This window comes from Canis lupus, chromosome 13 (assembly GCF_011100685.1).
Source record: "Canis lupus familiaris isolate Mischka breed German Shepherd chromosome 13, alternate assembly UU_Cfam_GSD_1.0, whole genome shotgun sequence".
Lineage (NCBI taxonomy): Eukaryota > Metazoa > Chordata > Mammalia > Carnivora > Canidae > Canis > Canis lupus.
The window spans coordinates 61,234,252-61,262,144 of NC_049234.1; the positions used below are offsets into that span (position 1 = coordinate 61,234,252).

Sequence of the window (27,893 nt, forward strand, 5' to 3'; positions counted from 1 at the left end):
CCTGCTTGAGATTCTCTCTCTCCCTCTGCCCCTCCCCCTGCTTGTGTGCATGCCCTGTCTTGCTCTCCAAAATAAATAAATGAATCTTTAAAAAAAAAAGAATGTTAGGGTTAGGCAGAAATGTAATTATTTATGTTTGTTCACATTGTTAACTTTCTTGAATGAAGATTGTCTTTTAGCCTATAGCTTTATTTTTAGAACATGCTCTACTTGATTTTGGTAATTTCTAACATTTTTTTTGCTGGTACATATCTGTCTTTCTGAAAGCATTGGTATGTTTGGCAACCTTTAGGAGAAATTGCTATCTGGCAGGGTTTTATTTTCCCTTTTTTTTTTTTTTTTTTTTAAGATTTTATTTATTCACGAGAGACATAAACAGAGGCAGAGACACAGGCAGAGGGAGGAGCAGACTCCACGCAGGGAGCCCGATGTGGGACTCGATCCAGGGACTCCAGGACCATGCCCTAGGCCGAAGGCAGACGCTAAACCGCTAAACCGCTGAGCCACTCAGGGATCCCCTTATTTTTCCTTAATGGGAGTTCTAAGTATTCATATAAATTAGAATAAGTATGAGGAGGAAATGGAATTAAGTAGTTTGAAGATTGTTTTAAAAATGTGCCTAAGTGATAACTCTCTCAGTGTGAATTAGTTTTGTGTTCCATAAGTGGCTTGATTAAACTGTGCTGATTTAGGAAGAAAGTTGTTTGAAATAATTGGATAGAAGATAATGGAAGCATCATGTAGTCTTGGGTAGCAGGTACAAGAATGGACTTTAAAGATTTAAATCCCAGACTTAAATTCTGGCTCATTACACTCTTATAATCTTGAGCCAATTACATAAGTACCTTAAGCCTCAGTTTTGTTATCCATAAAATAAAATAATAGCCTTACATAATAGAATTAAGAAGATTAAATGAGATATTGCATGTAAAATACTTCTGAGCACAAAACCTGCAGTAAATGCTAGTTGATATTAATCATCATCATTGCTATCCAGATGTAGGAGTTCTTAGCCTGAAGTTCACTGGAACTGTCAATTAACAGGTATTTATCAAGTACCTGATCTTTAGTATTGGATTAGACCTATGGAAGGAGCTACTGATACAAATAACAGATTGGTACCTAGGGGTGGAGCAAAGAGAATTAATATTAGTATAGTTTTTACCACAGAGTTCAGTAGTAAGGTAGAATATTATTATTCCCATTTTATAGATGAGGAAACTGAGGCTTCGTAATGCTAATAACTTGTCCAAGATAATTGACATTCTCCAGTGTCAAAATATACAGATACCTATTTTCTAACCTTTACCAGTGCCCCTGTTTTGAGTTCTCTATATATCTCCTCCCTGCCCCAATTCCTTTAGCCTTAAGATTCTCCTGTCCAAATTTGAAAGTATCAACCTCATTCATAGTTCGATTGGACAAAAAAGTTAAAAATTAAGGGTAATGATAGATGTGACAGTGTTGAGATGGTAGGAAATAATGGTTTGTGGGAACTAACCTAGGTGTCACTATGGGGGCTAATCTATTCTTTAGGTTCTCAAAGAGGAAATAAATAATGCCGTTCAAATTTACAAAAGGTAGATCAAATTGGAAGACTAGTTATAAGGGAGATTTTTTCTTTTTTTAAAGATTTTATTTATTCATGAGAGAGGCAGATCCCAGGGTCTTGGGATCAAGCTCCAATCAGATTCCTTGCTCATGGGGAGCCTGCTTCTCCCTCTGCCCCTCCTCTCTGCTCATCCTCTCTGTCTCTCTCAAATAAACAAATAAATAGAATCTTAAAAATATACATATATTATACTATATTATACACTTATATGAGGAAGTCCTAGTCATTCTTTTTTTTTTTTTTTTTTTTAAGATTTTATTTATTCATTCATGAGAGACACAGAGAGGCAGAGACATAGGCAGAGAGGGGAGAAGCAGGGGCTCCATCTCAGGACTCTAGGATCATAACCTGAGCCAAAGGTAGACGCTCAACCACTGAGCCACCCAGGTAGCCAGTCATTCTGGGTACCTAATCATTCTTAAAAAGAATAAGTTAGATCTATTTCTATCTTAATATACAGCCATCTCCTGGATATATTAAGTGAAAAATACATACGAGTATACTATAGCATGCAACAATTGTGTAAAAACAAAACAGGCCCAAGCATTCTTATGCTTATTTAGACATAGAAATGTATCTCTCTGGAAGGATACACAAGATATTTCTCCTGAGATTCTCCTGATACACAGATTTCTTCTGGAAACAGATGATGGGGTGGGAGGACAACATACTTTTTGTTATTGAAAATGTTTGTGGGGCAGCCTGGATGGCTCAGCGGTTTAGCGCCGCCTTCAGCCCAGAGCATGATCCTGGAGACCTGAGATCAAGTCCCGCGTCGGGTTCCCTGAATGCAGCCTGCTTCTCCCTCTGCCTGTGTCTCTGCCTCTCTCTATCTCTCTCTGTGTGTATCTCATGAATAAATAAATAAAATCTTAAAAAAAATGTTTGTGAATATTTGCATCAAATGTCTTAAAATGCCTTGTGAGATATATGCATTTGGCCTTACATTGTTATTATAAGAATTTGTACTTGTTGATGAGGACTTTTGTGTATATGCTTTCATATTTGTTCTTTTCAACTTGAGGACTCTGTCAGTTGGTCTTTTGACCTAGGAATGGGGGGCAATATTGATCACCTCTTCCAGGGTAGGGTGGATACTGGTAAAAGTTTCAGGTAGCAGTTGAAAAAGCTGAATATGGTCTTTAAAAAGAATATTTTAAACATATATGTTGAAATGGTTATTCTGCCTGAATAAAGCAGAAGGGTCAGAGAGAAAGAAAATTAAAGGGCTTAGGAACATTTTGGAAGTTGAATGTATGTGAAAAGAAACAGAGAAGGGAGTCCACAATTTGCAAGGAACTAAAATCATTTTATAAACATTATCTCATCTCTTAAATTGTACCCTTTTGTAAAAAGTTATTTTCCAGGCTTTCAAAAAACAAAATAAAGTGAATAGATGATAATTTGTGGTTTCCTAAGTAACATAAGAAAATAGCAAAATGAGAAATAGAACCTTTTTTTTTTTAATTTCCAGTCTAGCTTCACAATTAGGATTAGATCACCTGAGCCTTGATATAGCAAAAGCACCAAAAAAACCCAAAGTGTAATTTTTAAAACTTCTTTGTGGTGTTTAAAGCATCATCTGGTTAAACTGAAGAAGAGTTTCTGCACTCTAGTATTGGTCCTGGGCCTGTGTCTAATGTTTGACATTTGGATTTGATCTGAGATCACTGGAAAACCACTGAGTGGTTTTAAGCAGAGTAGTAATGTCTGATTGGGGCTTTTACCTTGTTAAGTAAAAATACTGGCAGGGAGAGGAGGCAGTGTTAGAGTTGAGGAACCTCAGTTTACTCCAACTGAACACCTGAGGAGAGACTTCGGTGTAAAGGAGAATGCCATTGTCTTAGAATGAAAAATACTTGTAATTTGAATTGGATATTTGGGTTGACTGGTAGATTCTCTCAGGAATCCTCAGTACTTTTTGAAAGCGCATCAGATGACTATAATATGTAAGCAGCATTGAGAAGTACCCTTTATCTTGGGGAAAACAGGAGAGATCACGGGGGTAAGCTTGGGAGAAGAGGGTAGTAAGTGAAAAGCTGTGGAGAGCTTGGAGAATATTAACTATTTTCATGTGTTCTTTTTGGAATTCCCCTTTCATATTCATAAGTTCACATGTCTGAATGTTTTGGTGATATGGATTTAGTAACATTAAACTTTACAGACTTTCCACTTACCCAGCCTTGTCTAATTCATTCTTTCTTAACTGTTCCTTTTTATATGAAGAGAAGAGGGAAGTGTTGAGAAGGGATGACTGGGATATAATACAGTTGATAAGAATTTGATAGCATTAGCAGAAGAATCCACCTCTTAAAAACTCTTAAGACCTTTTCTAAGACTAGTTTCATTTGATCCATTTAAAAAATGCACGTAAAAAAATAAAAAATGCACGTATGTATCCACACAAATTCAGAAATTTGAGTAAGTCAACCTTATTAATGTCTAGCTATTTATCTGCATCTGTGGAATTCTTGATTAAGATTGCTGATGCTTCCTATAATTGAACAGAACATGTAACTTCTCTTTCTCAGTCTAGGATTTTTGTGTTTTATTGACATAAAACTGTATCTTTAATGAAGTAAATAAATTATTTGTAGTAGGATGAGAGACTTAAAATAGAGGTGAAAAGGAATGAAATGACCAAAAACAATCACAGAAGTACTTTTTGTTTTTATTGATTACAACCTATAATCCTGAGTCATTAATTTTATTTTTTATTTATTTATTTTTAAATTTTTATTTATTTATGATAGTCACACAGAGAGAGAGAGAGAGAGAGAGAGAGAGAGGCAGAGACACAGGCAGAGGGAGAAGCGGGCTCCATGCAGGGAGCCCCACATGGGACTCGATCCCTGATCTCTGGGATCATGCCCTGGACCAAAGGTGGCGCTAAACTGCTGAGCCACTGGGGCTGCCCCCGAGTCATTAATTTATTGTGAAAAACTGGATTAATTATAGCTAGAAATTATTTTTCTCTTTAGGAGTTGCCTTAGGGAATGTAAAGAAGGTTTGTAGAAGTTTTGGGTATCAAAATTGTGGCTCTAACAGTTATTTTGCTGGGATTTAATGCAGCCAGTACAGTTTAGGTCTATTTATTTGTAGACTTTAGGATCACCTCAATGTTATTTTATTCAGTAGTACAATAGAGTATATTTTGTTGAAAGTCATGCCTTAAATACTGAGGTTCTTTTTTTTCCTCTTCTATTTATAGTGGTAGCCGCTCCTCTAAAACGTTTAAACCAAAGAAGAACATTCCAGAGGGTTCTCACCAATATGAGCTCTTAAAGCATGCAGAAGCTACACTTGGTAGTGGCAATCTCCGGATGGCTGTCATGCTTCCTGAAGGGGAAGATCTAAATGAATGGGTTGCAGTGAACAGTAAGTAGCCTGTGTCTCAGTAGACTTTACATTAGGTTAGTAGCCTCATCGTAGGTGAGTGTTGGGTTGTTGTCTGTTCAGGGATCTAGTTAGCAACCTAATGTCACAGTATAGTGATACTTCAATCCACTTTAGCCTTTATTTTATTTGTGAATATGGAATTTTATGACATCTTTATCTCCCCTTATAATACAAAGCATAGATTTACCATCTTCAGTGGAAAAAAAATAACAGCAGCAATTAATATTTACGGAACACTAATTCTATGTCTATTATCCTTTCTATATGGATTATTTTTATTTCATCTTTATAGCCTCGTGATGTAGTTACTATTATTATTTCAGTTTAATATAGATAAGGTGAGACAGAAAGATTAGTTATTTGCCTAGGTCATACAGCTATCAAATAATAGAACCTGGGCTTAAATATATTTTAGAATTTTAGAGACTACACTTCTTTTTTAAGTTTTAATTTTAATTCCAGTTAACATACAGCGTTGTATTAGTTTCAAGTATACAGTATAGTGATTCAGCACTCCATATATCACTTGTTGCTTATCATGACAAGTAGAATCTACATTTTAGCCACTATACTAAATTGCCTCTTTTAGTAGCATACTCAGTTATTTGTCTGTATTATGCTTTTTTTTTTAAGGCAGTTTGATAGTGATCTTATGAAATTAGTAAAATACATTTATGAGATACTCTTGTATTTTCGGGCAGACTTTTAAAAAAATTTTAAATCCAGTGTAGTTAACATACAGTGTTATATTAGTTTCAGATGTACAATAGAGTGTTCCACTAATTCTGTACATTACCCACTGATCATCAGGATAAGTGTACTCTTAATGCCCTTCACCTGTTCCATCCTCCACCACTGCTTCCTCTTTGGCAACCACTAGTTTGTTATCTATAGTTTAAGAGTCTGTTTCTTGGTTTGTCTCTTTTCTTTGATTTCAGTTCTTAAATTCCATATATGAGTGAAACCATATGGTATTTGTCTGTCTTTGGCTTATTTCACTTAACATTATACTCTGTAGATACGTCCATGTTGCAGGTAGTAAGATTTCATTCTTTTTTGTGGCTGAGTAGTATCTCATTATATATATAATGAAATACATGTACACACACCATGTCTTCTTCATCCATTCATTTTTGAATGGACACTTGGGTTGCTTCCTTATTTTGGCTTTTGTAAATAATGCAGCAATAAACATAGGGGTGCATATATCTTTTCAAATTAGTATTTCTGTATACTTTGGGTAAATATTCAGTAGTGGAATTACTGGACCATATGGTAATTCTATTTTTAGTTTTTTGAGGAGCCTCCTTACTGTCTTCCAGTGGCTATGTCAGTTTGCCTTCCCACCAGCAGTGCATGAGGGTTCCTTTTCTCCACATCCTCGCCAACAGCTGTTGTTTCTTGTTGATTTTAGCCATTTTGACAGGTATGAGATGATTATTGTAGTTTTGATTTGTCTTTCCCTGGTGATAAGTGATGATGAACATCTTTTCACGTGTCTGTTGTCCATCTATATGTCTTTGTAGAAATGTCTGTTCATGTGTTTTGCCCAATTTTTAATTGGATTATTTATATTTTGGATGTTGAATTTTTTAGTTCTTTATATATTTTGGATACAAATCCTTTATCAGATATGGCATTTGCAAATATGTTCTCCCATTCAGTAGTTGCCTATTAGTTTGTTGATGGTTTTCTTTGCTGTGTAGAAGCTGTTTCTTTTGTTGTAGTTCCATTAGTTTATTTATTTATTTTTTTTATTTCACTTGCCTCAGGAGACATATTTAGAAAAATGTGGCTCTCCTCTAAGTCAGAGACATTACTGCCTGTGCTGTCTTCTAGGATTTTTATGGTTTCATGTCTTATATTTAGGTCTTTAATCCATTTTGAGTTTCTTTTGTTTTTGGTGTAAGAAAGTGGTTCAGTTTCATTCTTTTGCACGCAGCTGACTAGTTTTCCCAGTACCATTTGTTGAAAAGACTATCTTTTTCCCGTTGCATATCCTTTCCTGCTTCATCAGAGATTAATTGACCATATAATTGTGTAGTTATTTCTGGGTTTCCTCTTCTGTTCTATGGATCCATGCGTCTATTTTGGTGCAAGTACCATAGTGTTTTGATTACTACAGCTTTGTAATACACCTTAAAGTCTGGAAGTGTGATATGTCCAGCTTTGCTTTTCTTTTTTAAGATAACTTTGGCTATTCAGGATCTTTTGTGGTTCCATACAGATTTTTGGATTGTTTGTTCTAGTTCTCTGGTATTTTGATCACATTAAATCTCTAAATTGATCTGAGGTAGCATAGACATGTTAACAATATTTATTCTTCCAATCCATATCCTTCCAAGACATTCCTGTTACTTTATGTCATCTTTAATTTCTTTCATCAATTTTATAGTTTTCAGAGTATAGGTTTTTCACCTCTTTGGTTAGGTTTATTCCTAGGCATGTTATTATTTTTGGTGCAAAGATAAGTGAGATTGTTTTCTTTTTTTCACGTGAGCAGGATGGGGCAGGAGAGGAGGAGAAAGAATCTTAAGCAGGCTCCATGCCCAGGGCAGAGCCTGGTGTGGTGCTCGATCTCACCACTGTGAGATTATGACCTGAGCTTAAATCAAGAGTCAGATGCTTAATTGACTTGAGCCCCCCAGGTGCCCCAGTGGGATTGTGTTCTTAATTTCTCTTGGAAGAAAGCATATTCATTCATAGTCAATATAAATGAATGTTGAAAACAAAAATATTAGGATTGTTATTACTATCCCAAGATTATTATTACTGATAAGTAAATTTAATAAGATTGCTAGTGGAGTCAATATAAAAATTATAAATAGCATCAAAAATATAAAAAACCTAGGAGTAAATCCAGTGAAACATAGAAAGCTCTACTTTACAATTAGTCCTTTTTGTATTCTTCTTAAGAAATATATTTGTGGGGGCGCCTGGGTGGCTCAGTTAAGCCTCTGCCTTCAGCTCAGGTCATGATCCCAGGGTCCTGGAATCAGCCCTGCATCAGACTCCCTGCTTCCCTCTGCTTCTGCCTCTCCCTCTACTGTTCCTCCTGCTCATGTTTGTACTATGTCTCTCACTCTCAAATAAATAAATAAGATCTTTTTTTTTTTTTTAGTTTTTATTTATTTATGATAGAGAGCGAGAGAGAGAGAGGCCAGAGACATAGGCAGAGGGAGAAGCAGGCTCCATGCATCGGGAGCCCGACGTGGGATTCGATCCCGGGTCTCCAGGATCGCGCCCTGGGCCAAAGGCAGGCGCCAAACCGCTGCGCCACCCAGGGATCCCAATAAATAAGATCTTTAAAAAAAAAAAATATATATATATATATATATATATATATATTTCTGGAGGTGGGTTGGGGGAGGGGTGAAATAAGCAAAGAGGATTAAGAGTACATCTTATGTGATAAGCACTGAATAATGTTTAAAATTATTGAATCACTGTATTGTACACCTGAAACTAATATGCTTCTGTGATTGCTGTTTATTCTAAACTCACCTGTTTCTGGTCTCCATTCTGTTCCATTGGTCTACTAAGACCACAGTGTTTTCTTCATTGTGCTTTATAAATTTTAATGTTCATCTTGTTCTTTTAGAATATGTTGGATATTCTTAGCTTTGTATTTCAAATACATTTTAACTTTTTTGATGGCTATGGAATGGCATCCCACTATCACTGAAATGTGTAATTCCATGATTGCCAATGTCTTTTCATGTGCTTTTGACCATTTGGAAACTTCTTTTGTTAAGTGCTGGTTCAAAACTGTCTCACAGGGCAGCCCGGGTGGCTCAGCGGTTTAGCGCCATCTTCAGCCCAGGGCCTGATCCTGGAGACCCGGGATTGAGTCCCACGTCGGGCGCCCTGCATGGAGCCTGCTTCTCCCTCTGCCTGTGTCTCTGACTCTCTCTCTCTCTCTGTCTCTTTCTCTCAGGAATAAATAAATTAAAGAAAAAAAAAAACTGTCTCACATTTTTCTACTATGTTGTCTTTTTTTTTTTTTTTAATTTTTATTTATTTACTTATGATAGTCACAGAGAGAGAGAGAGAGAGAGAGGCAGAGACACAGGCAGAGGGAGAAGCAGGCTCCATGCATCGGGAGCCTGATATGGGATTCGATCCCGGGTCTCCAGGATCACGCCCTGGGCCAAAGGCAGGCGCCAAACCGCTGCGCCACCCAGGGATCCCTATGTTGTCTTTTTCTTTTTGATCCATAGGAATTCTTTATATATATTCTGAATACAAAAAAATTTTTTTTGAGAGAAAGCATATGAGCGAGGGTGTGTATGTGGAGGTGGAGGGAGGGAGAGAAAGAGAGAGAATCTTTTTTTTTTTTTTTTTTTTAAGATTTTATTTATTCATGACAAGACAGAGAAAGAGAGGCAGAAAGAGAGGCAGAGACACAGGCAGAGGGAGAGGGAGCGAAGCAGGCTCCATGCAGGGAGCCCGACGTGGTACTTGATCCCGGGTTTCCAGGATCACACCCCAAGCCAAAGGCAGCGCCAAATCGCTGGGCCATCGGTGCTGCCCGAGAGACAGAGAAAGAGAGAGAGAATCTTAAGCAGACTCCACATTGATGTGGGGTTCCATCTTACAACTCTGAGATCATGACCTGAACTGAAATCAAGAATTGGCTGCTTAACTGACTGAACCACCCAGGTGCCCCCAAATTTTTGTTGGTTATATGTGTTGCAAAGGATTTCTCCCACGCTGTGCTTTTTTTTTTTTTAACCCTCTTAAGGGAGTCACTTAATAAACAGAGCCCCTAATTTCAGAGTAGCCAAATATTGTAATTCCTGTGTATACTTTTCATCTCTTCTTTGTAGAAGAAAGAACACTGATAAATCTAGGATTCTGCTTGAGTAAAATTAAAATTTAATTTTTTACTCATAACTGATATTTTACTTTGCAGCTGTGGATTTCTTCAATCAGATTAATATGCTTTATGGAACAATCACAGATTTCTGTACAGAGGAAAGTTGTCCAGTGATGTCAGCTGGCCCAAAGTAAGACACGGTTCATGATTAATTCTCGTTTTTTCTTAAAAATTCTTAGATAAGAAGTTTCTGACCATATAATTTCTCTACTGAGGATCTCCGTCAGTGGTTCACTAATGACTGATATATTAAAGTCCAGATTTCTTAGCCCAAGCTTTATTGCCCTCCTAGTATAAGTTTGCTTATGAATCTCCTCTGGTCAATCCAAACTAGATTACTGGAAATGCTTATTTCCTCCATTATTTACACTCTGAAAACCTGCACATTCCATTATTCTCTTGGATACTTTTCTTTTCTTCCCATCTCCCTCCAATCATTTTTTGGTAATATTTCAAGAAATCTTACCCATCTGCACGGCCCACATCAAATGTTTCCTTGTTTATGAAACTTTTTGATTTTTTCAGACTAAATTTGGTCTATTTAGCTTCTTTGTCATTGTGATTACACTTCTTTGTTATAGTACTACTATTTACACGTGTCTTATTTAACTTATTAGATTCCTTCTTCATTTAAATCCCCTTTGATGTAAGAACAGTGCCTGCCACCTAGTTAGCACTTGGTAAATGTTTGCTTGGATCAATAAATTTTTGAAACTGGATTTTATTATTTTTATGGCTGATAATAACAATGACTGGTGCAATTTATTTAGTGTTCACCTAAAATGTTAAGCCTTTCATGCATTTCATCTTTTATTTCATATAGCAACCTTATGAGGTAAGAAAAGAAATGGAGACTGAGAAAGTTAAGTAACATGTCCAAGGACCTATTATTATCTGTAAGTAGGCAGAACCAGTATTGAAATCCATGTCTCTTTGATTGTAGTGCCACTACTCTTACTTGCTACATACAATAATAACAAAATATTATTTTATTATAAGAAATATTAATTGATACTTATAAGACATAAAGACAGGGAAGTTTTAATTTTTTAGTGCTTTTTTATAAAGTATATCCTATACCCCCATTACATTCAAGATAGAAATATCAAACCAAAACAACACTGCCCAAACTTACTCATGCTTAGGAGTGTTATCATTATAAGTTGTGACCTTAGTTTGCTAATCAATTATTGTAGAATACTTTTGGTGACTTATAAATTGGAGTGTCAGAGTCAGATTGCTAACTACCCAGGAGATGCAGTTTTAGTACTTCATAGTCCTACTTTACTTTTTTTTTTTTTTTTTAAACCAATTCACCTATTGAGCAAAGTATTACCTAGTTGGAGTTGTCTGCCTTGTCTTTCAAATTAATTCCAAACGAGTTTAGATGTTTCTTGGAATCCAGTTCTTTTAAAGAGGCCTGAAAGTTTGCCATCATCAAAGATGTTGAAAAGAATATGATTTGAATATTTCTTAAGGTAATTTGTCTGAAAGAACTTATTTTCAGACTATTTCAAACTTTGAAACTTATAATAATTTTAAGTGTACAGAAAAGTTGCCAGAGAGCACAAGGAACTCCCATATCTCTTTCACAACAGATTGCCCAGTTATTAACATTTTACTGTATTTGCTTTGTCACCTACTCTGTGTGTATACTCCTTAACAGTATTCTTTTCTGAACCTTTTGAGCAAATTGTAGACAGTAAGGCCTCTTTACCCCTTCATATTCAACCATGGATTTCCCAAAAGCAAGGGTACTCTTCTACATAACCAGTATACAAAACCCTCCAAGTCACTCCTTCCAGTCCACAGACCCCATTCACATTTCATTACTGCTTCAACAGTATCTTAGTTTTCCCTTTTTGGTCCAGGATCCAGGATCCTATCTAGGAATATGTATTGCATTTATTTGACTTACGTCTTCAGGTACCTTCAGTTTGAAATAATTCCTCAATCTTTTTCTGGTATTGCCCTTTATATAGAAAAGAGTTAACAAAGCAGACCTCTTGAAAGGCCTATATTCAAAACTGATCCATGGATAGCAACTGGGAACTTGGTTTTCAGAAGAGTTCCCACCTTCCTAACTGTTAAGACTGGCTCATAGTGCTTAAACTCTTTGTACAGACAGTATAGTTAATGCTTTCCTTCTGGGAATCTAGAATTTTATTAGGTGCCTGCACCCAGAAGATGCCTACTTGACCATCCTCAATAAATATAACCTGGACATTGAGTCTCTGATGAGCTTACTAGCTAGACATTATTTAACATGTGTTACCATAACTGAGTCTTGGAGGAATTTAAGTGTGGCCCTGTGACTCCACTGGGAAAAGACTCTTGGAAACTTGTGCTTGATTTTCTCTGAATTTTGCTTCATTTGTTTTTTCTTTTTGCTGATTTTGGTTTGTGTTCTTTCACTATAATAAATCATAGCTCTGAGTACAACTGTGTGCTGAGTTGTGTGAGACCTCTTAGCAGATCATCATACCTGGGGGTGATCTTGGGAACCCCTGCAGAGTCTAGTCTGTCTGCTGTTTCCTTATGACCACATTTAGGCTATGCATTCTTGACAGGACACCATAATTTTTTTCTCAGTGAATCATATCAAGGGGCATATAATGTCAGCCATCGCATCATTGGTGATGCTAACCCTGATTACTTTATCATCTTAGCATCTGCAAGGTTTCTTTATTTCAAATTTGTCATTCCCCACCCCTTTGAAATTGACTAGTATTTTATTGTGAGGTTTTCTGATATTATACCAATATCCTGTTCCTGTGAACTAGGGAGGATTACTGCCACTTAGAATACTGCTGTGATCACTTTCCCCACAGAAACCTTAACTAAATGGCTAGTTAGGAAGAATATACATAATTCTTCAAAGTGACAGATGCAGGCTCTCGATACTACAAAAACAAAAAATGATCTTTCTTTTCTTCTTTCATCCTTTTATTCTTTCTTTCCTTCCCTTCTTCCCTCCTCTCCTACTTACCCTCCCTCCCTTCCTTCCTTTTTTTATTTTGAGAATCTTAAGTTTTGTCCATTATTAGGGCTGACAAGATGCAGTGGTCATTGTGCTTTGCTGTTGTTAGCAGATGATGCTTGGGATTTACCAAGGAGAGGCATTTGTTAGTAGCTTAGTATAGGCTCTGTGCAGGGTGTTATTAAGTGATGGCTCAGAGGATTTTGTCAGTTATTTTTTGTTATTATTAACCAAGAAATGATGAATATTTTGCCGTTCATACCATGATGACAGAAATACATTTCGAAGAGAATGATCTGTCAAAATGGAATAAAAAAATCAATGTGGGTAAAATAGAGTTACAGGATGAAGTCACTTAAGTAGAAACATGAAAAAAGAAAAAAAAAGGATCAGGAAATCATAGTTCTAGACTGTAGAAGTATAAGCAGTATGTAGTTTTATTTCTCAAAAAACACTAGCATATTCAAAGTATGTTTTAAAAAGCTTCAGAATATTGGAAATGATTTTTAGGTCAACTGTGTCTGCTTTTGATTTCTGCATTTAAAAATGAATATGTAACACCTTATCACTAACAAAATGAAAAATATGATTGGGATGGAAGGCAAAAATGTTAAGATTTCTTAATATGTGGGAGAAAACATGGATGAATCCCTGTCTTTAAGTGAAGAATAATGATGCTAAAAGTTCCACCATTTGTGGTCTCTGTCTCCTAGAACGAGAACAAACTTAAGTCTCCCTCAGGATTTTAGCTTTAATTTAGGAAGAATCTCTTGACTGTGAGAGTGATTAAACAGTGGAACAGAATGCCAAATGTTGGGGAATCTCCTTTTGGAGACCTTCAAAGTAGACTTGACAGTCAGTCCTGTTGCCCAGGGTTGGCAGTAAGACGTGCTGTTAGAATGTTTTTTCAGGTGTATTGTGTTTAGGTTTATTGTTTAGGTGTAAGAATGGAAAGCTTCCTTATTTAACCGATTTCAAGATAATTTTCATCATTTAAAGTACTCTGTATTTTTTCCGTTATATTTTCTTTCACCTTTTTTGTTAGACTCACTGACCTATCATTTTGTCAGTTCAGACTGCAACAAGGTTAGAACAACAAAATTGATTCAAAGTGGTAGAAGTAATCTTTTGGAAACTAAAAAACAAAATGGTAGTTTTAGAGATTTTTATGCTTTGGAGTTTCAGCTGTGTGCTTATTTCTTTTTTTTTTTTTAAGATTTTATTTATTTATTCACGAGAGACAGAGAGAGAGAGAGAGGCAGAGACACAGAGACATAGGCAGAGGGAGAAGCAGGCTCCATTCAGGGAGCCTGATGTGGGACTCAATCCCAGGTCTCCAGGATCACACCCTGGGCTGAAGGCGGCTCTAAACCGCTGAGCCACCAGGGCTGCCTGCTTATTTCTTATCTTAAAAATCAAGTTGTTTTTGTGTGTGGGTGTGGGGTGTGTATAAGTCTATTACCATTTTTGTTAAACTGTTAGCTACTCATTTACAAGCCTCTCTCCAGTCTGTTTTCCTGTATGATACAATATGGAAAGTATCTTTCATTTTAGTGTCCATTGATCAAGAACAGTATTCTTTGATAAAGTATTTTTCATGTGGTAGGTGTACATTAAATGTTTATATCAAAGGATAGTGTTCTGTTAATACCCAAATCCTATAGGTATCTTTATTTGGGTTGCCATCTTTTTTTCTTCTTCTTCTTTCTTCTTTCTGGCGGTGGAGGAGTGGGAGGAGGCGGAGGAGGGAGGCTTGAGGAGGCGGAGGCGTCGGAGGAGGCGGAGTGAGGGAAGTGCGGAGTCTGTACGTGCGGAAGGGGGAGGCTTCTGCTGGCTTATTCCTTCTTCTTCTTCCTTCTTCTTCTTCTTCTTCTTCTTCTTCCTTCTTCTTTATTCTTCTCTCTCCTTCCTTCCTTCCTTCCTTCCTCCTTCCTTCCTTCCTTCTTCTTTCCTTTTTTTTTTTTTTTTTTAAGATTTTCTGTTTTTATTCATGAGAGACATAGAGAGAGGCAGAGACATAGGCAGAGGGAGAAGCAGGCTCCTCACAGGGAGCCTGATGTAGAACTCGATCCCAGGATACCGGGATCACGACACAAGCCAAAGGCAGATGCTCAACCACTTGAGCCACCCAGGTGCCCTGCCATTTTTCTTTAAAGACATTATTTAACTCTTCAACCAAATGTACTCAGATATTGACTCATTCTCCTCTTCATACATCTTACTTTGGAGCTTCCATATTAATTCTCTCTCCTTAATCCAAAATTTAAAGTCTCAAATTAAAAGAATTGTATTGCATAAGGAGATATGTTTTTTGAAGGAGAAAAACAACCATAAAGGTTAAAGAAGGTTATCAGAGAAGCAAAGTAGGAAGTTAGCTGGATTTTCTACTATGGCAATGTATGATTCTAAAATATAAATACAGTATCTAAAGAAAAGCTTACAAAAAAATGAGTTTGATGGGATCTGCTTAGTTTGGATCATGATAAATGCAAAATAGTCCAGTAACAGTTTAAAAACTCTAAATTTAAATGCCAAATATCTTTATTTAGAGGAGCAGACTGTTTGTTTGTTTGTTTATTTATTTATTTATTAGGAGCAGATTGTTTAAAACGTGTGTCCTGTGTACATTCATAATATACATACATATATAATTAAAAAATACACATTTTTATAAGTATATACTGATATTTTATGTTCCTATTATCTTTCCAATACAGATATGAGTATCATTGGGCAGATGGAACAAACATAAAGAAGCCTATTAAGTGCTCTGCACCAAAGTATATTGATTACCTGATGACTTGGGTTCAGGACCAGTTGGATGATGAGACATTATTTCCATCAAAAATTGGTATAATTGTTTTGTGTAATTGGAATCCATTATTTATCTAGTTTTATATATTTCTAGAGCGTATTGGCTCTCTAGACTACTATAGGTATCAAAATATTTTTAATTGTTTACATTTAAAATTATTTTATCTCTTTCATACCAGAGTTTATCATGAATATTAAGTTAAACCTCCCTGTAATTTTAAATGAGAATATCAGTGTATCTTGGATAATAACAAAATTTGGCCTGTGTTATAGAAAAAAGAGACTGTATACCGGATAGGCAGCCAGTATCATCTGTCACGGTCATATCCATTTCTTGTTTAGGGAACAAGCTTATATTACTTATTTCCAGTTTTACAGTGTATTTGTGGCAAAGAGGGAGTTTGAGTTTATAATGATAGTGTGAATCTTATACACTGTGAAATCAAGCTAGGTGAGAAGAAACAAGATTTGAGAGGTTAGCCTGTTACCTGCTTTGAGTGACTTTTGCTTTTTTTATATTTACTCTTAAGGAAATTATATTTGTTTTCAAGTAGAAATTATTCACATCTAGATAATTCATATGGTTTTACTCTCTAAAACTTCTTATAACGTGTTTTCTGAGAAAATTAAGAATTTGTTCTTCTATCAACAGACAACTTTTTTAGTATATTTTATGCTTTTAGAGTTTGGAAGAAGGGTGTGGTAGAGGAGACAGCAATGTAAATAGTTGCTATTATTATGGATTGTTTTAAACACATTTATTGAATGTCTTAACTACTTTGGAGCCTTTGTAATAAGAGGCTGTTTTTTAGGACTGCCTTACTTATATACCTCATAATCATTTTGGTTAAGTGCCCTCTCCTTTTATCTCCCATAATATATTTTGTGACTTTTTATTTTGACTGAATTTCAGGCTTTTAGAAAATTTACAAGAATTATGCAAAGAATCCCTGTTCTCCCCCCCACCCCGTTCTGCACTCCCCACAACTTCATGTTTTCTTTTTCCTGAACTGTTTGAGAGTAAGTTGCATGCATGATGTCCCTTTATCCAAATATGCTTTAGTGTGCATTTTCCTAAGCATGATGTCTCTTTATCCAAATATGCTTCAGTGTGCATTTTCTTAGGAAATCACAGTATAACTATCAAAATCAGGAATTTAACAATGATACAAGAGTATTATTTAATTTGTAGATCTTATTCAGATTTTTCAAAATTTCCCAATAATATCCTTCATAGCAAAAGAAAATCTCTGACATTTGTTTGTCATGTTACTGTAACTTTTTAAAATATGGGATATGTGTACTTCATTCTTTTTTGGTCCTTGATGACACTGACCTTTTCAAAGAATATAAGCATCTATTTTATATAGTGTCCTTTCATCTTGGTTTGTCTTGTGTTTCCTTGTGATCTCTCTCTATATATATTTTAAGATTTTTTTAAAAGTAATCTCTACACCCAACATATGGCTTGAACTTAAAACCCCTAGTCATGTGGTCTGCTGACGGAACCAGCCAAGTGCCCTGGTACCTATAATATTTTTAAATGAATGGTAGGCAATGTGATGACACTGAATCCAGTAGTATTAGGATTTGGCTTGTGTATTACCAATTTGGTTCATTTAGCCAGTGTAACAAAGGACATGGAATTTTTCATTTTTCTAGTCTGTAATTGTTTAATTGCTATAAAAGTGCTCTTATTCATAAAACAATGAGCCTCATTGAGAGGAACTGCAGCTAATTTCAGAATAAATGTAGACCTGGAGTTGTAATGAAATAATTTCCATCAAGAAAATATAAAAACATATTGCAAGCTTTGTAAACAAAACTGAACATGGTTAGGTTAGTACATTGTACTTAACGAATATTTATATTGAGACTTGATGTTAAGAAATCTGAGGGTGTAATTGTGAGTTTTAGCTTCATTACCATCTTAGGCATAAATCTATTTCACGTTTTGAAGTGGCAGGTATATAAGAGACTTAAGGGGCTTATTCCATGGAACTTTTGAGGTTTATTTTCATTCATGATATGTTGAGAACTTCTGAAAAGTACAGTGGGTATTTGGTAATAATTCACAAATACTTTTGAGCTTCGTCTTGTTACTTTATATTGCCTTTTGTTGATAAACTCATACTACCTTGTTCTTGTCTCTTGTTAATAGAGAGGGTTATTTATCTATTTATTAGGTGTCCCATTCCCGAAGAATTTCATGTCTGTGGCAAAAACTATCCTCAAACGCCTCTTTAGGGTTTATGCTCACATTTATCATCAGCATTTCGACCCTGTGATCCAGCTTCAGGAGGAAGCACATCTCAATACATCTTTCAAGCACTTTATTTTTTTTGTCCAGGTAAGTTGAATTAGGAGGCCTTTTTTACTCAGTAAAACCAGTTATCTACAGAGTTCCAGGGTGAGTCTCGCATCTATACTCTTAGGATAAAATTTGCCGTATCTCTCTAGCCTTTATCTTCGTATGCTTGCCATGATGATAAGGCCTTTTGTTTCTGATTCCATTCATCTCCAAGTTGGTGGCATGCCAGTCTGAAATGGATCTGAGAGGTGTCTTGCCTTGAATTTGCTTCAGTTAACAGGCTGTAATGGAGGGGGCTGAGTTAGGAATCTGGCTCGTTTAGCAGGCCTGTAGATAAACTTGGTCTCTTTAGCATTCCTCCTAATCGCCTTAACCCTCAATACCTGCCTACTCTAGATGTTTTTTTGTTTTTGTTTTTTTCAGCAAATTCTGTCCTGGAAATGGGCTTTGAATATAACACCTTTCCCCCCTCCTTTTAAAAACCATATTCTGAATAATTTTTAAGTTAGGTACTACTCATACCTGAAGAACAAAGATGTTCCAAAGAGTGTTGCTATTCCAGAGGTCCATTAGTCTTTTTTCTGACTCCAGTTGACCTCTTCTTCCTTCTCCCTTTAGTTCTCAAAGGTGTAGACTAAGAGGAGTTGGATATTTGCATTCTGCTATGATAATTAGATCATTAGTAGGCAGGATTGAAAGAGGTGGAAATGGTTAAGCTGATCAGCTTTTTTTTTTTTTTTTTGGTGGAGGTTGAGAGAGTAGATGGTAGGCAGAAGTCCAAGTCTTGAATCTGTGTTTTTTATTTATTTTTTATTAAATATATTATTTATTTGAAGGACGGTGAGCCAGAGAGAGAGAACCCAATCAGGGTTCTCCCTCTGGGAGGGTCAGAGGGAGAAGGAGAAGCAGACTCCCTGCTGAGCACAGAGCCTGTCATGGGGCTCAGTCCCAGGACCCTGAGATCATGACCTGAGCTGAAGTCAGATGCCCAAAAACTGAGCCACCCAGGCACCCCTATATGATCTTCTTTTAGAGTGTAATGTTCTCTCTCAACTGCTACCAAATAGTAGGGGATTGATAAATACAGCATTTGCCACATCTGAGCCTATTTACATCTCAAGATACTGTGACTTTCTTAAAGGTAGGTCCATTAGTTATACAATGACCCTTTGACTGAGTAAGAGGCGCTCTGACCTGGGCCTCACTGTTAATAGAACCCTATTCTGGCCCTTCTCCAGCTGTACTCCCCACAGTGTAAGGGACCCATAGGGCAAAGAACATACCTCCCAGATCCCACTGGTCTGTGCTTAGGTACCTGACACTTCAGAATTTCCTTTTCACATGGTCCCAGTTGTATTTTCAGCATGTTCACGGATCTTACCCTTGGGTCCATTCTTTCAAGGGAAGGTGATATCTCTGATAGGTGGTACCTCTAGATCTAAGGGGTAGTCAGATGGCAGCTGTTTGTGAGAGTATGACCATGGCCTATATAAGCCTAGGTAAACAGATGGCAGCTGTTTGTGAGAGTATGACCATGGCCTAGGTGTCACAATCCTATAGGCTGAGGCCCCGTTTTATGCAGGGTGGAGCTGGGGGTTGGAAGATCAGGGACATTTGCTGAGGGTCAAGGACAGACTCTCCTCATGTTACTACTTTCCAGTGCAGAATCCTGAGGAATTTTGAGAGTTCTAAATTTGAATTTGCTTTCCTGGTCACTATGAAGGCATATTTGTCAAGGCAGGAGAATAGAATATGTTTTATTTAACAATGTATTAGCTTAATGTATAAAATTTAATAGTCATGTGATATATATCAATTTGTGTTCTTAGTCCAGATCCCACAAACCTTAGGGGGTAGGTTTGCTCTTAAATGCTCCCTAATGCTTCCCCTCAGGTTGGCATATGATCATGCTAATAAATGAATGAAATGGGAACTCAGAATGTCCCACCAGGACAGAAGATCAGAAGATCAGAAGTATGGATGGTTGATGTTTATTAGCCTTACAATTTTATTTATTTATTTATTTTTTTAATTTATTTATGATAGTCACACAGAGAGAGAGAGAGAGAGGGAGAGAGAGGGAGAAGCAGGCTCCATGCACCAGGAGCCTGATGTGGGACTCGATCCTGGGTCTCCAGGACCGCACCCTGGGCCAAAGGCAGGCGCTAAACCACTGTGCCACTCAGGGATCCCCTAGCCTTACAATTTTATAGTTCAGGGCAAATCTATTCGGAACTGAACTTCAGAATGAGAGGGGTGGAATTTCTAAAGAAGTAAAAATTAAATCCAGACTTTCTCATTTGTTTCTTATAGGATTTAATTTATCATTTGTGGACTTCACATTAGTTACAGTTATTCTCATACCACATTTTATGATAGCTTGCAGATGTTAACTATTTCACTTTTCATATAATACTGAAATTTGCCTGAGATGCTAGTTTTTGGTCCCCACTTGGTTGACTATATCTAAATGATACTCAGGTTATTCCCTTTAACAAGAAGCAGCACTCCTACAAACTGAGTGGGATTCACTTTATGCCAGGGATTACATGAAGCAGTTAACACACGGAATCACATTTAGTCTCCACGGTAATTTTATGAAGTAGGGGGATTTACTCTAGTATTGTTACAGACACGTACAAACATAATATCCAAAGAGCTTAAGTGATTTGTCTAAGGAAGTCACAGAGCTAGGGAGGAGAAAAGCATTTTTTTTTTTAAAAAGATTAGACTTTTATTTACCTTGAAAGCTAATTTCCAACAAATGTTAATAGAAAATCTGCTTTTGGAATGAGATGCAAATAATATGTTTTCACTATTTTTTCCTGCCTTATCATGCATAGGAATTCAACCTTATTGATAGAAGAGAACTTGCACCACTCCAAGAACTGATTGAAAAACTCACCTCAAAGGACAGATAAAAGGATGAAGAGCTGTGCAAGTTGTTCCTCAAATGAAGTGTGTGGAGTGTATTTGGATTTTGTTGTGTTTTATTTTTATCTTGGTCATTTTTGTCTTAGGTTTGGGGGGCTTGTTTGGGTTAGTTTTTCTTTATTCTGAATAAATTAAACATATTCTATTGCTAGAGGAAGCCAAGAACCATTCTCTATATATTTCATAGGGGTAAATTTTGTCTTAGTGGCATACAGTTTTTGTTTTTTGTGTTTTTTAACTTGGTTTGATTACTTCCAAATTTTTTGATAATACTGTGTGTTGAAAGAAAATGCTTACTTAATTGGATTGCTGATGGATGGGGGTTCTGTGTTGTGTAAATTGTGGCCAATTTTTGAAGTCCCCAAAAGACTTATGTTTTTAAGTGCCTTGGCAGGCTCACTTCTGAAGTGCAAAGCACAGACATTGAACTGAACAGGGCTTGAAATACCAGGAATACTACCCAGGGCACTTACTGATGCATGTTTCAAAATATCTATGATAAAAGCCATAGTTTACCTAAATTGGTGATCTCCAGCTTTTACTACATTGAAGAAACACAGTTTGTAAAGGTGTGCATGTAGAACATAAAAAATTATTATTTTTGATATTGATGATAATTAACAAATGCTTTCAGTTCTACAAGCAGGTCTTTTTCCATCTCTTGATATCTGTGATATTGAAACTTGAGGATGTTGAAGTGTAATACCTATTGCATTTTAGCTTCTTTCTACATGTTAACTGCACTGTAGGTGTAAAAATTCAGGTTATATATAGGTTTACCATCTTCAGAGGTGATGCTGAACTGTGAGGTTTCTTAGCAATTGCCAAATGAGCCATAAGTCTACAGAATCCCCTTCTACTTTGAAGAGGAGGGGATGGATAGGAGTGTGTGTTTGGTTAGGAGGGTTAATTTGTATGGGGAGCTATGGATGAGGTTAAGTATGGTGAATCAAATTCGAAAAGTCTTGTCTTAAAATCCTTGAATAGAGTGGCATGAAGATTTTAACCAATTTCTTATTAACAAAGTTTTAGAGACTTCCTTTTAGGAATCAACTTCCATGAGAAGTTAAACATAAATGATTAATTTTAGGTATAGACGTTAAACATGGAATTTGAGGACTGTTTCGGGAAATTGATCACACTCCAGCATTTCCATTCAGTGAATGGAGCTGGTGTTTGCCTGTCATTTTAAAATGATACAGTAACTTCTTTGCTTGTGATAGGTCCAATTTGAAGCATTCTGACTTCTGATTTTTCCACTGTGAAAGGAAATCTTTTTCTTTGCAGTGATATCAAAGTGCTAATTCAGTAGTATTAACTTTTCCATCTTATTTGTCATGACTTTCTAGTAAATTATTCCCATGAGTAAAAAGTTGAGAAACTTAGTTTTAAAAAATAATATTAGCATTTTTCACTTTAGTTTTATTCTTGAGAAATATCTTTTTCAGACTTCCAGTTTTAATTTTGTCATTTCTAGTATATCTCTTTCCGTCAGTTTAAAATACATACCTTTTTCCTTGTAGAATAGAAATCTTGCTCTGAAATTACATAGACTAAAAATGATCAGTAGGAAAAAATCTAAAATGAAATCAGTTTGTTTTTGCCATTAACAATGAGAGCAGTGATATAATTTAGTGCCATTACAATTATGATCATTAGGAACTGCCTTTTTCTCCATTTCATTTCTAACAATCATTCTCCAAGTACCAACAGTAGAAGTAACAGGAGAGCCTGGCAGAGGCAAATCCATTGGACATTCATTGGTAATGTTTATTGACAAATTACAGTGAGAACTAGCTGATTTCCTTAAAACAAATCTTTTGTTATCCAAACAGGTAATATCAGCCACTGTGGGTTGATTCAGAAATAAAATTTGGTGTCAAGTGATTTTGGGTCCTATTTGTTTATGAAAATGAAGCCCGTGATTTTTCAAGTAGTCTTCCATACTGCATTTGACTTTAATATCAATGCAGTAACAAAAGGGTTGCAATAGCCAAGTGTAGAAAATAGTGAAAAATTGTTCTTGCTCTTTTTAAGCCTTACACAAGTAGTACACAGTAAAAATGGAAAAGTGTTTCTATAAATTAATGTTTAGTAGTAGGCCCTACTTTCCTACTGTATGTAGATAGGAGTTTATTGTCACTGTGTCATAATCTCAGGTGCCTGCTTCTGAGTATTCCTTTAAACAGAGGTATTATTAGGAAGTAAGGAGATGTGTAAGTGTATATATGGTAACAAAGTAGAGAAGTTCTCCCAGGGAGAGGCCTGGCATTGTACATGGTGTTACATGGCTATGGGTAGCATGTAAGAAATAACTGATTTAACAAAATGTTGCTTTGATTAGTTCCCATAAGTGTTAGTAAGATGCCCTACAGAATAAGGATCAAATTTTGGTTTTGCAGTGGAGTTCGCTTATAAATGTATATTGGATTCTTTCCTGATCTCTTAATTTAATTTATAAATAAGCAAGATAATGATTTCCCCCTTGTTCCTTATACAGAAATCTAAAGCAGAAGTTGGTTTTCTCATCCAATAATAAAAGCATAAAATATAAAATAGTTAACATAGTATTATTGTGACAATGCTTTGGTTAAATGTTGAAATGAAGCAAGTTTTAGGAATTATTTTAAATGATGGAGTAATGGTGGTGGAGAGAAATTAATAACAAAGAGTGAAAATCTTTCACTAAGCAGTAGATGGTGCTACTGGATTTCATTTGCTGACTTGATTATTTTGTTTCCCATAAAAACCATGGCATTAGACTGCATTCAAAGAGTAGTGTAGTGTGTGTTAGTTTAGCTGGTAGAGGCTTTGGTGGTCAGTTTAATTTGAAAGATTTTAGATTGCTTTTCCTTTTTTCATTTGTACATTCTAAAGGGTCAGCATAAAATGTTTTAGGTGGGAGAAGACAGGTTTGGTGTATAATATATCTCAGACTGAGTTACTGCCTGGCTTATCAGGAATTATAAAACACTGCAATCTCTTATCTTCAAGAAATATAGATGATGAGGATATTTATATTTTACATGTAATCACCAAACCCCAAACTGTTTTATGTATTAGCATTTTCCTTGCTCATAGGAAAATAGCAAAATGACATTTCTTTTATACTTTTGTGTACACCCTCTCTAAGAGAGGTTTTGATAACCAATGAAATGGTAAAATATGTGAGATACAATTATTAAGTTATAGGACTTTCTTTTAAAATAAGTGTGTCATACCTTAAACATCCAAATGAGAGTTGATCTTCAGAGTGATTCCTTAGGGAGCTCTATTCTTTCCAGCTATATTTTGAAGGTGTAATGTTTTTGGAACATTTTTAGAGATGCCTTGAGAATTGGTTTATGACTATGCAAGAAAATCTATTTCGTCATTTTAGCGTGCATGAAATCTTTTTTGGCAGCTTAATATGTATGAGCTATCTCAGTCCCCAAACCAACTCAACTTTGTTGTTTCCGTAGAACTTTAGTTCCCTACTGGTTTAGGGAAGTTCAAAAGACTGGCACAGATAGATAGATAGTTAAATAAATAAATAAATAAATAGGACTGGCATAGGTTCTAAATTTGCAGAAGACAATGTTTTGAGCATTGTTAACATCATTTTAATAAGGAAATATTTTCCTGATATCACTACTTTGAAGTAGACAGTATCATTTGGATATATAGGTTTTATTTAATTTTTTAAAATTCAGTTTAATTACCTTACAGTTAAATATAATAATTAAAAATCAAAATCTATCTCGTTTTCTATTTTTGTTTCTTTCCCTGATAACTTTTAAATTTTATCTTCACTACCGTAGGATAATTTTGATTAGAGATAGGAAGAAAAAATGGATCCAATATTTAAGATAGAAGTAGCTTAAGGTGACAACAGCCTTTACCTTTTAAACATATTTTCACTCAAATAAACAATATGAATTTAAAGACGGCAGATCATTGTACAAATTGGTAAATTTTATATAATAAGTATGCTGAGTTTTAAGCCTGTGTATCACAGATAAAATATTTAAAATTGTGTAATCATTTCATACATTTATAACTTGAAATTTTTGAATGTCTTTTTAAAAAAAGATGTGGGACCAGAAGTATATTTGTAATTTGAAAATGTGACTGCTTACCAAGGGGAAAACTTATTTTGAAACTTACTTGAAATACTAAAGAATAGACCAATTTTTAGAAATGCTATTCTGGATCTGTACTTTAAGAACCACTCCTAAAATAAATATTAGACTTTTGTCATAAAGTTAAGATTCACCTGGCAATTGTTAAATTGCTGTTTTTTTCAGCTATCAGTTTAATGGTGTATGAGATTAATATTTAGAGGTAAATATATGTCAAGATTTAATGGACAAGTTTAAGATACAATAATTCTGACTGCAAACAATTTTTTTTTTAAAGATTTTATTTATTTATTCATGAGAGACGGGGAGAGAGAGAGAGAGGCAGAGACACACAGGCAGAGGGAGAAGCAGGCTCCACTCACGGAGCCCGACATGGGACTCGATCCTGGGTCTCCAGGATCAGGCCCTGGGCCAAAGGCAGCCCTAAACCTCTGAGCCACTGGGCTGCCCATACAATTTGAATTTTTAAGGTGTTCCTAATGAGTTAACCATAGCCTATTTTAAAGGAATAGTACTGTGTTCCATGTTTTCCACTTGTAGCTGAATTGGTACTTAAATTTTGACAAAAGGGAGAAAATACAGATTAAAATATTGAATAATACCAGTTTTGCAAATACGATGTAACTTCTTTTTCTGCATATAATGCTATGCAATAGAAAATTTTACGTACAGTTCTCAAGATGGCCTTTTTGTGTTCTATGTTTGTCATCTCCTTCTCCTTAAATTACTTCTTACATTATTAACTTCCCATCTCCCGAACCCCATCTCACTAAGAAAACAAAACAAATAGATTGATTTTGCAGGTCCTCTTTGTTAGTGATTCTGAGGTATTTTCTGTCAATACATTGACAGAAGTTTTGGAAGGTGCAACTTATATAAGCATTTTTGGTTTGTTTTGGTTGATAGCTTCTTTAAATCATGTCACTGAACCTGAGATATTAATGATTTAAACTTTTTGTTAGTATTTAATTTTTCTGTTTATTATTAAATCTCGTATGTTGGTGTTTTGCGTATGTTTTCATTTTTATTTCATTCTGAAATCCTTGTGCAGGTTGTAAAATAGATTAGTGCATTTTCATGTTAAGAACATGTTTCTCCTTAAATTGTTCTGCAGAGATAACTATTTTTAGGGAAATAGTTTTTTACAGCCACTAGATTGTATTTGTTATTTTTGTACACGCATAACTAAGGTGGTAAGGGCCCTAATCCTGTGGGGAACACTTAACTTTTGTTCTATTTGAAATTTTCCTATACATGGTTCCTTAAAATTACCAAGGAACTGTCATGAAATCTAGGTTGAAAGAGAATACAATAAACATGACAAGACTTAAAGGTTGAATAGAGATCATTTCTGAGGACAAAAGTAGAATACTGCCAGTGCCATATAATGGAAGCATAGTGGCAGCATTCACACCTGTAAATATTGCAGAGAATGTGAAAGACAGGGATCTTGCTCTCATGGAGATACATAATTTTTCTCTGTTTTAAGTAGCTGGATGGGGAGAAATGGTCTAAAATATGAAATGCAACATGAATGCTATATTGAAAACTGTGCCAAGATTACTCAAATTCTGGTTATTACTGATCAGTTTAACTGCTTCATCAGTTTATTTTAAAAGGGGATACTGAATGTCAGAAAATCTGTAATATGTTTAACTGAGAGATGTAAATAATGATACAGACTTGTATGTGCTGGGATGGGAAATATTTAAATTCTAGGTTTTTTTTAAAGGAAGAAACTGAATGTTTATTTAAAAAATTAATAAATAGTTATGTTTGACAATGAATCCAGACTTTGCATTACTGATTATTTTTGCTCTAGGTGTTCCCACATTATTATTATTATTTTTAAAGATTTTATTTATTTATTCATGAGCGACACAGAAAGAGAGGCAGAGACATAGGCAGAGGGAGAAGTAGGCTCCATGCAAGGATCCTGATGTGTGGGACTCGATCCCAAGACCCCGGGATGACACCCTGAGCCAAAGGCAGACACTCAACCTGAGCCACCCAGGTGTCCCTAGATGTTCACACATTAAACACATTCCTAGAGAAATATTGTAAGTATGGAATATGTTGGACATTTAAAATTTATGTTATGCATTTTTTAAAGATATTTATTTATTCATGAGAGACACAGAAAGAGACATAGGCAGAGGGAGAAGCAGGCTTCCTGCAGGAGCCTGGGACCCCAGGATCACACCCAAAACCGAAGTCAGACCCCAGGATCACACCCAAAACCGAAGTCAGTCAGTCAGTCAGTATAAGCTACCAAGGTGTCCTTATGCATTATTTTATTTAAAAAGATTTGTTTAATTTAAAGTACACGCACATGTGTGCATGAGTTGTGCATGAGCCTATAGACAGGCAGAGAGAGAATCTTGAAGCAGACTTCCCGCTGAACACGGAGCTGGATGAGGGGCTCCATCCCACAACCCATGAGATCATGACCTGAACCAAAACCAAGAGCCAGGCACTTAACCAACTAAGCCACCCAAGGTTCCCTGTTAAGCATTATTTTTTATAATGTTCACAACAACCCCAGAGGTATCTCAGTGTCTTACACACCAGAAAACTGAAGCTCAGGAATTATACAAGTCACTGATTAGGACTAGGATTTAAAGACCTAAATAGGTTTGCTCTTGAAATCAGTGTTTTTTTTTTTTTTTTTGGTTTTCTTTAAATATTCTATTACCATGAGGATAGTTAGTAAAATAATTATATGTTGGTCTTTCTATCAAGCCTTTATCTAAAATTTTGTTTTCATTACAAACTATTAAAAGAATATTAATAAACAGTGTTGGAAGATCTTCATTTTATTCTGATACCTGAGTTCCAAAAGG

At 35.7% G+C, this 27,893-nt stretch overlaps 1 protein-coding gene and 1 long non-coding RNA gene across 5 annotated transcripts in view; one reads left to right on the forward strand and one right to left on the reverse strand.

The window, feature by feature from the left end:
• Positions 1-26,837, forward strand: part of MOB1B (MOB kinase activator 1B) — a 56,478-nt gene extending 29,641 nt beyond the window's left edge. Inside the window, exons 2-6 of one of the 2 annotated variants that reach the window (XM_038556285.1) lie at positions 4,824-4,990; positions 9,927-10,020; positions 15,588-15,721; positions 17,871-18,034; positions 20,839-26,837. In XM_038556285.1, coding sequence (XP_038412213.1) covers positions 4,824-4,990; positions 9,927-10,020; positions 15,588-15,721; positions 17,871-18,034; positions 20,839-20,916 — 637 coding nt within the window. In that variant the 3' untranslated portion in view covers positions 20,917-26,837. The remainder of the gene's footprint in view (positions 1-4,823; positions 4,991-9,926; positions 10,021-15,587; positions 15,722-17,870; positions 18,035-20,838) is intronic. The other variant, XM_038556286.1, reaches the window with a different exon arrangement.
• On the reverse strand, positions 17,731-19,481 carry LOC102152328. 3 transcript variants are annotated; one of them, XR_005369083.1, is made up of 3 exons: positions 19,279-19,481; positions 18,518-18,657; positions 17,731-18,276 (listed from the first exon to the last, which is right to left on the reverse strand). It is a non-coding gene; the product is annotated as an uncharacterized LOC102152328 (long non-coding RNA). The 3 variants fall into 3 exon arrangements; XR_005369081.1 differs by having other exon boundaries at positions 17,735-18,276; positions 18,518-18,654; positions 19,279-19,480; XR_005369082.1 differs by having other exon boundaries at positions 17,738-18,276; positions 18,518-18,654; positions 19,311-19,479.
• Positions 26,838-27,893: the final 1,056 nt, after the last annotated feature.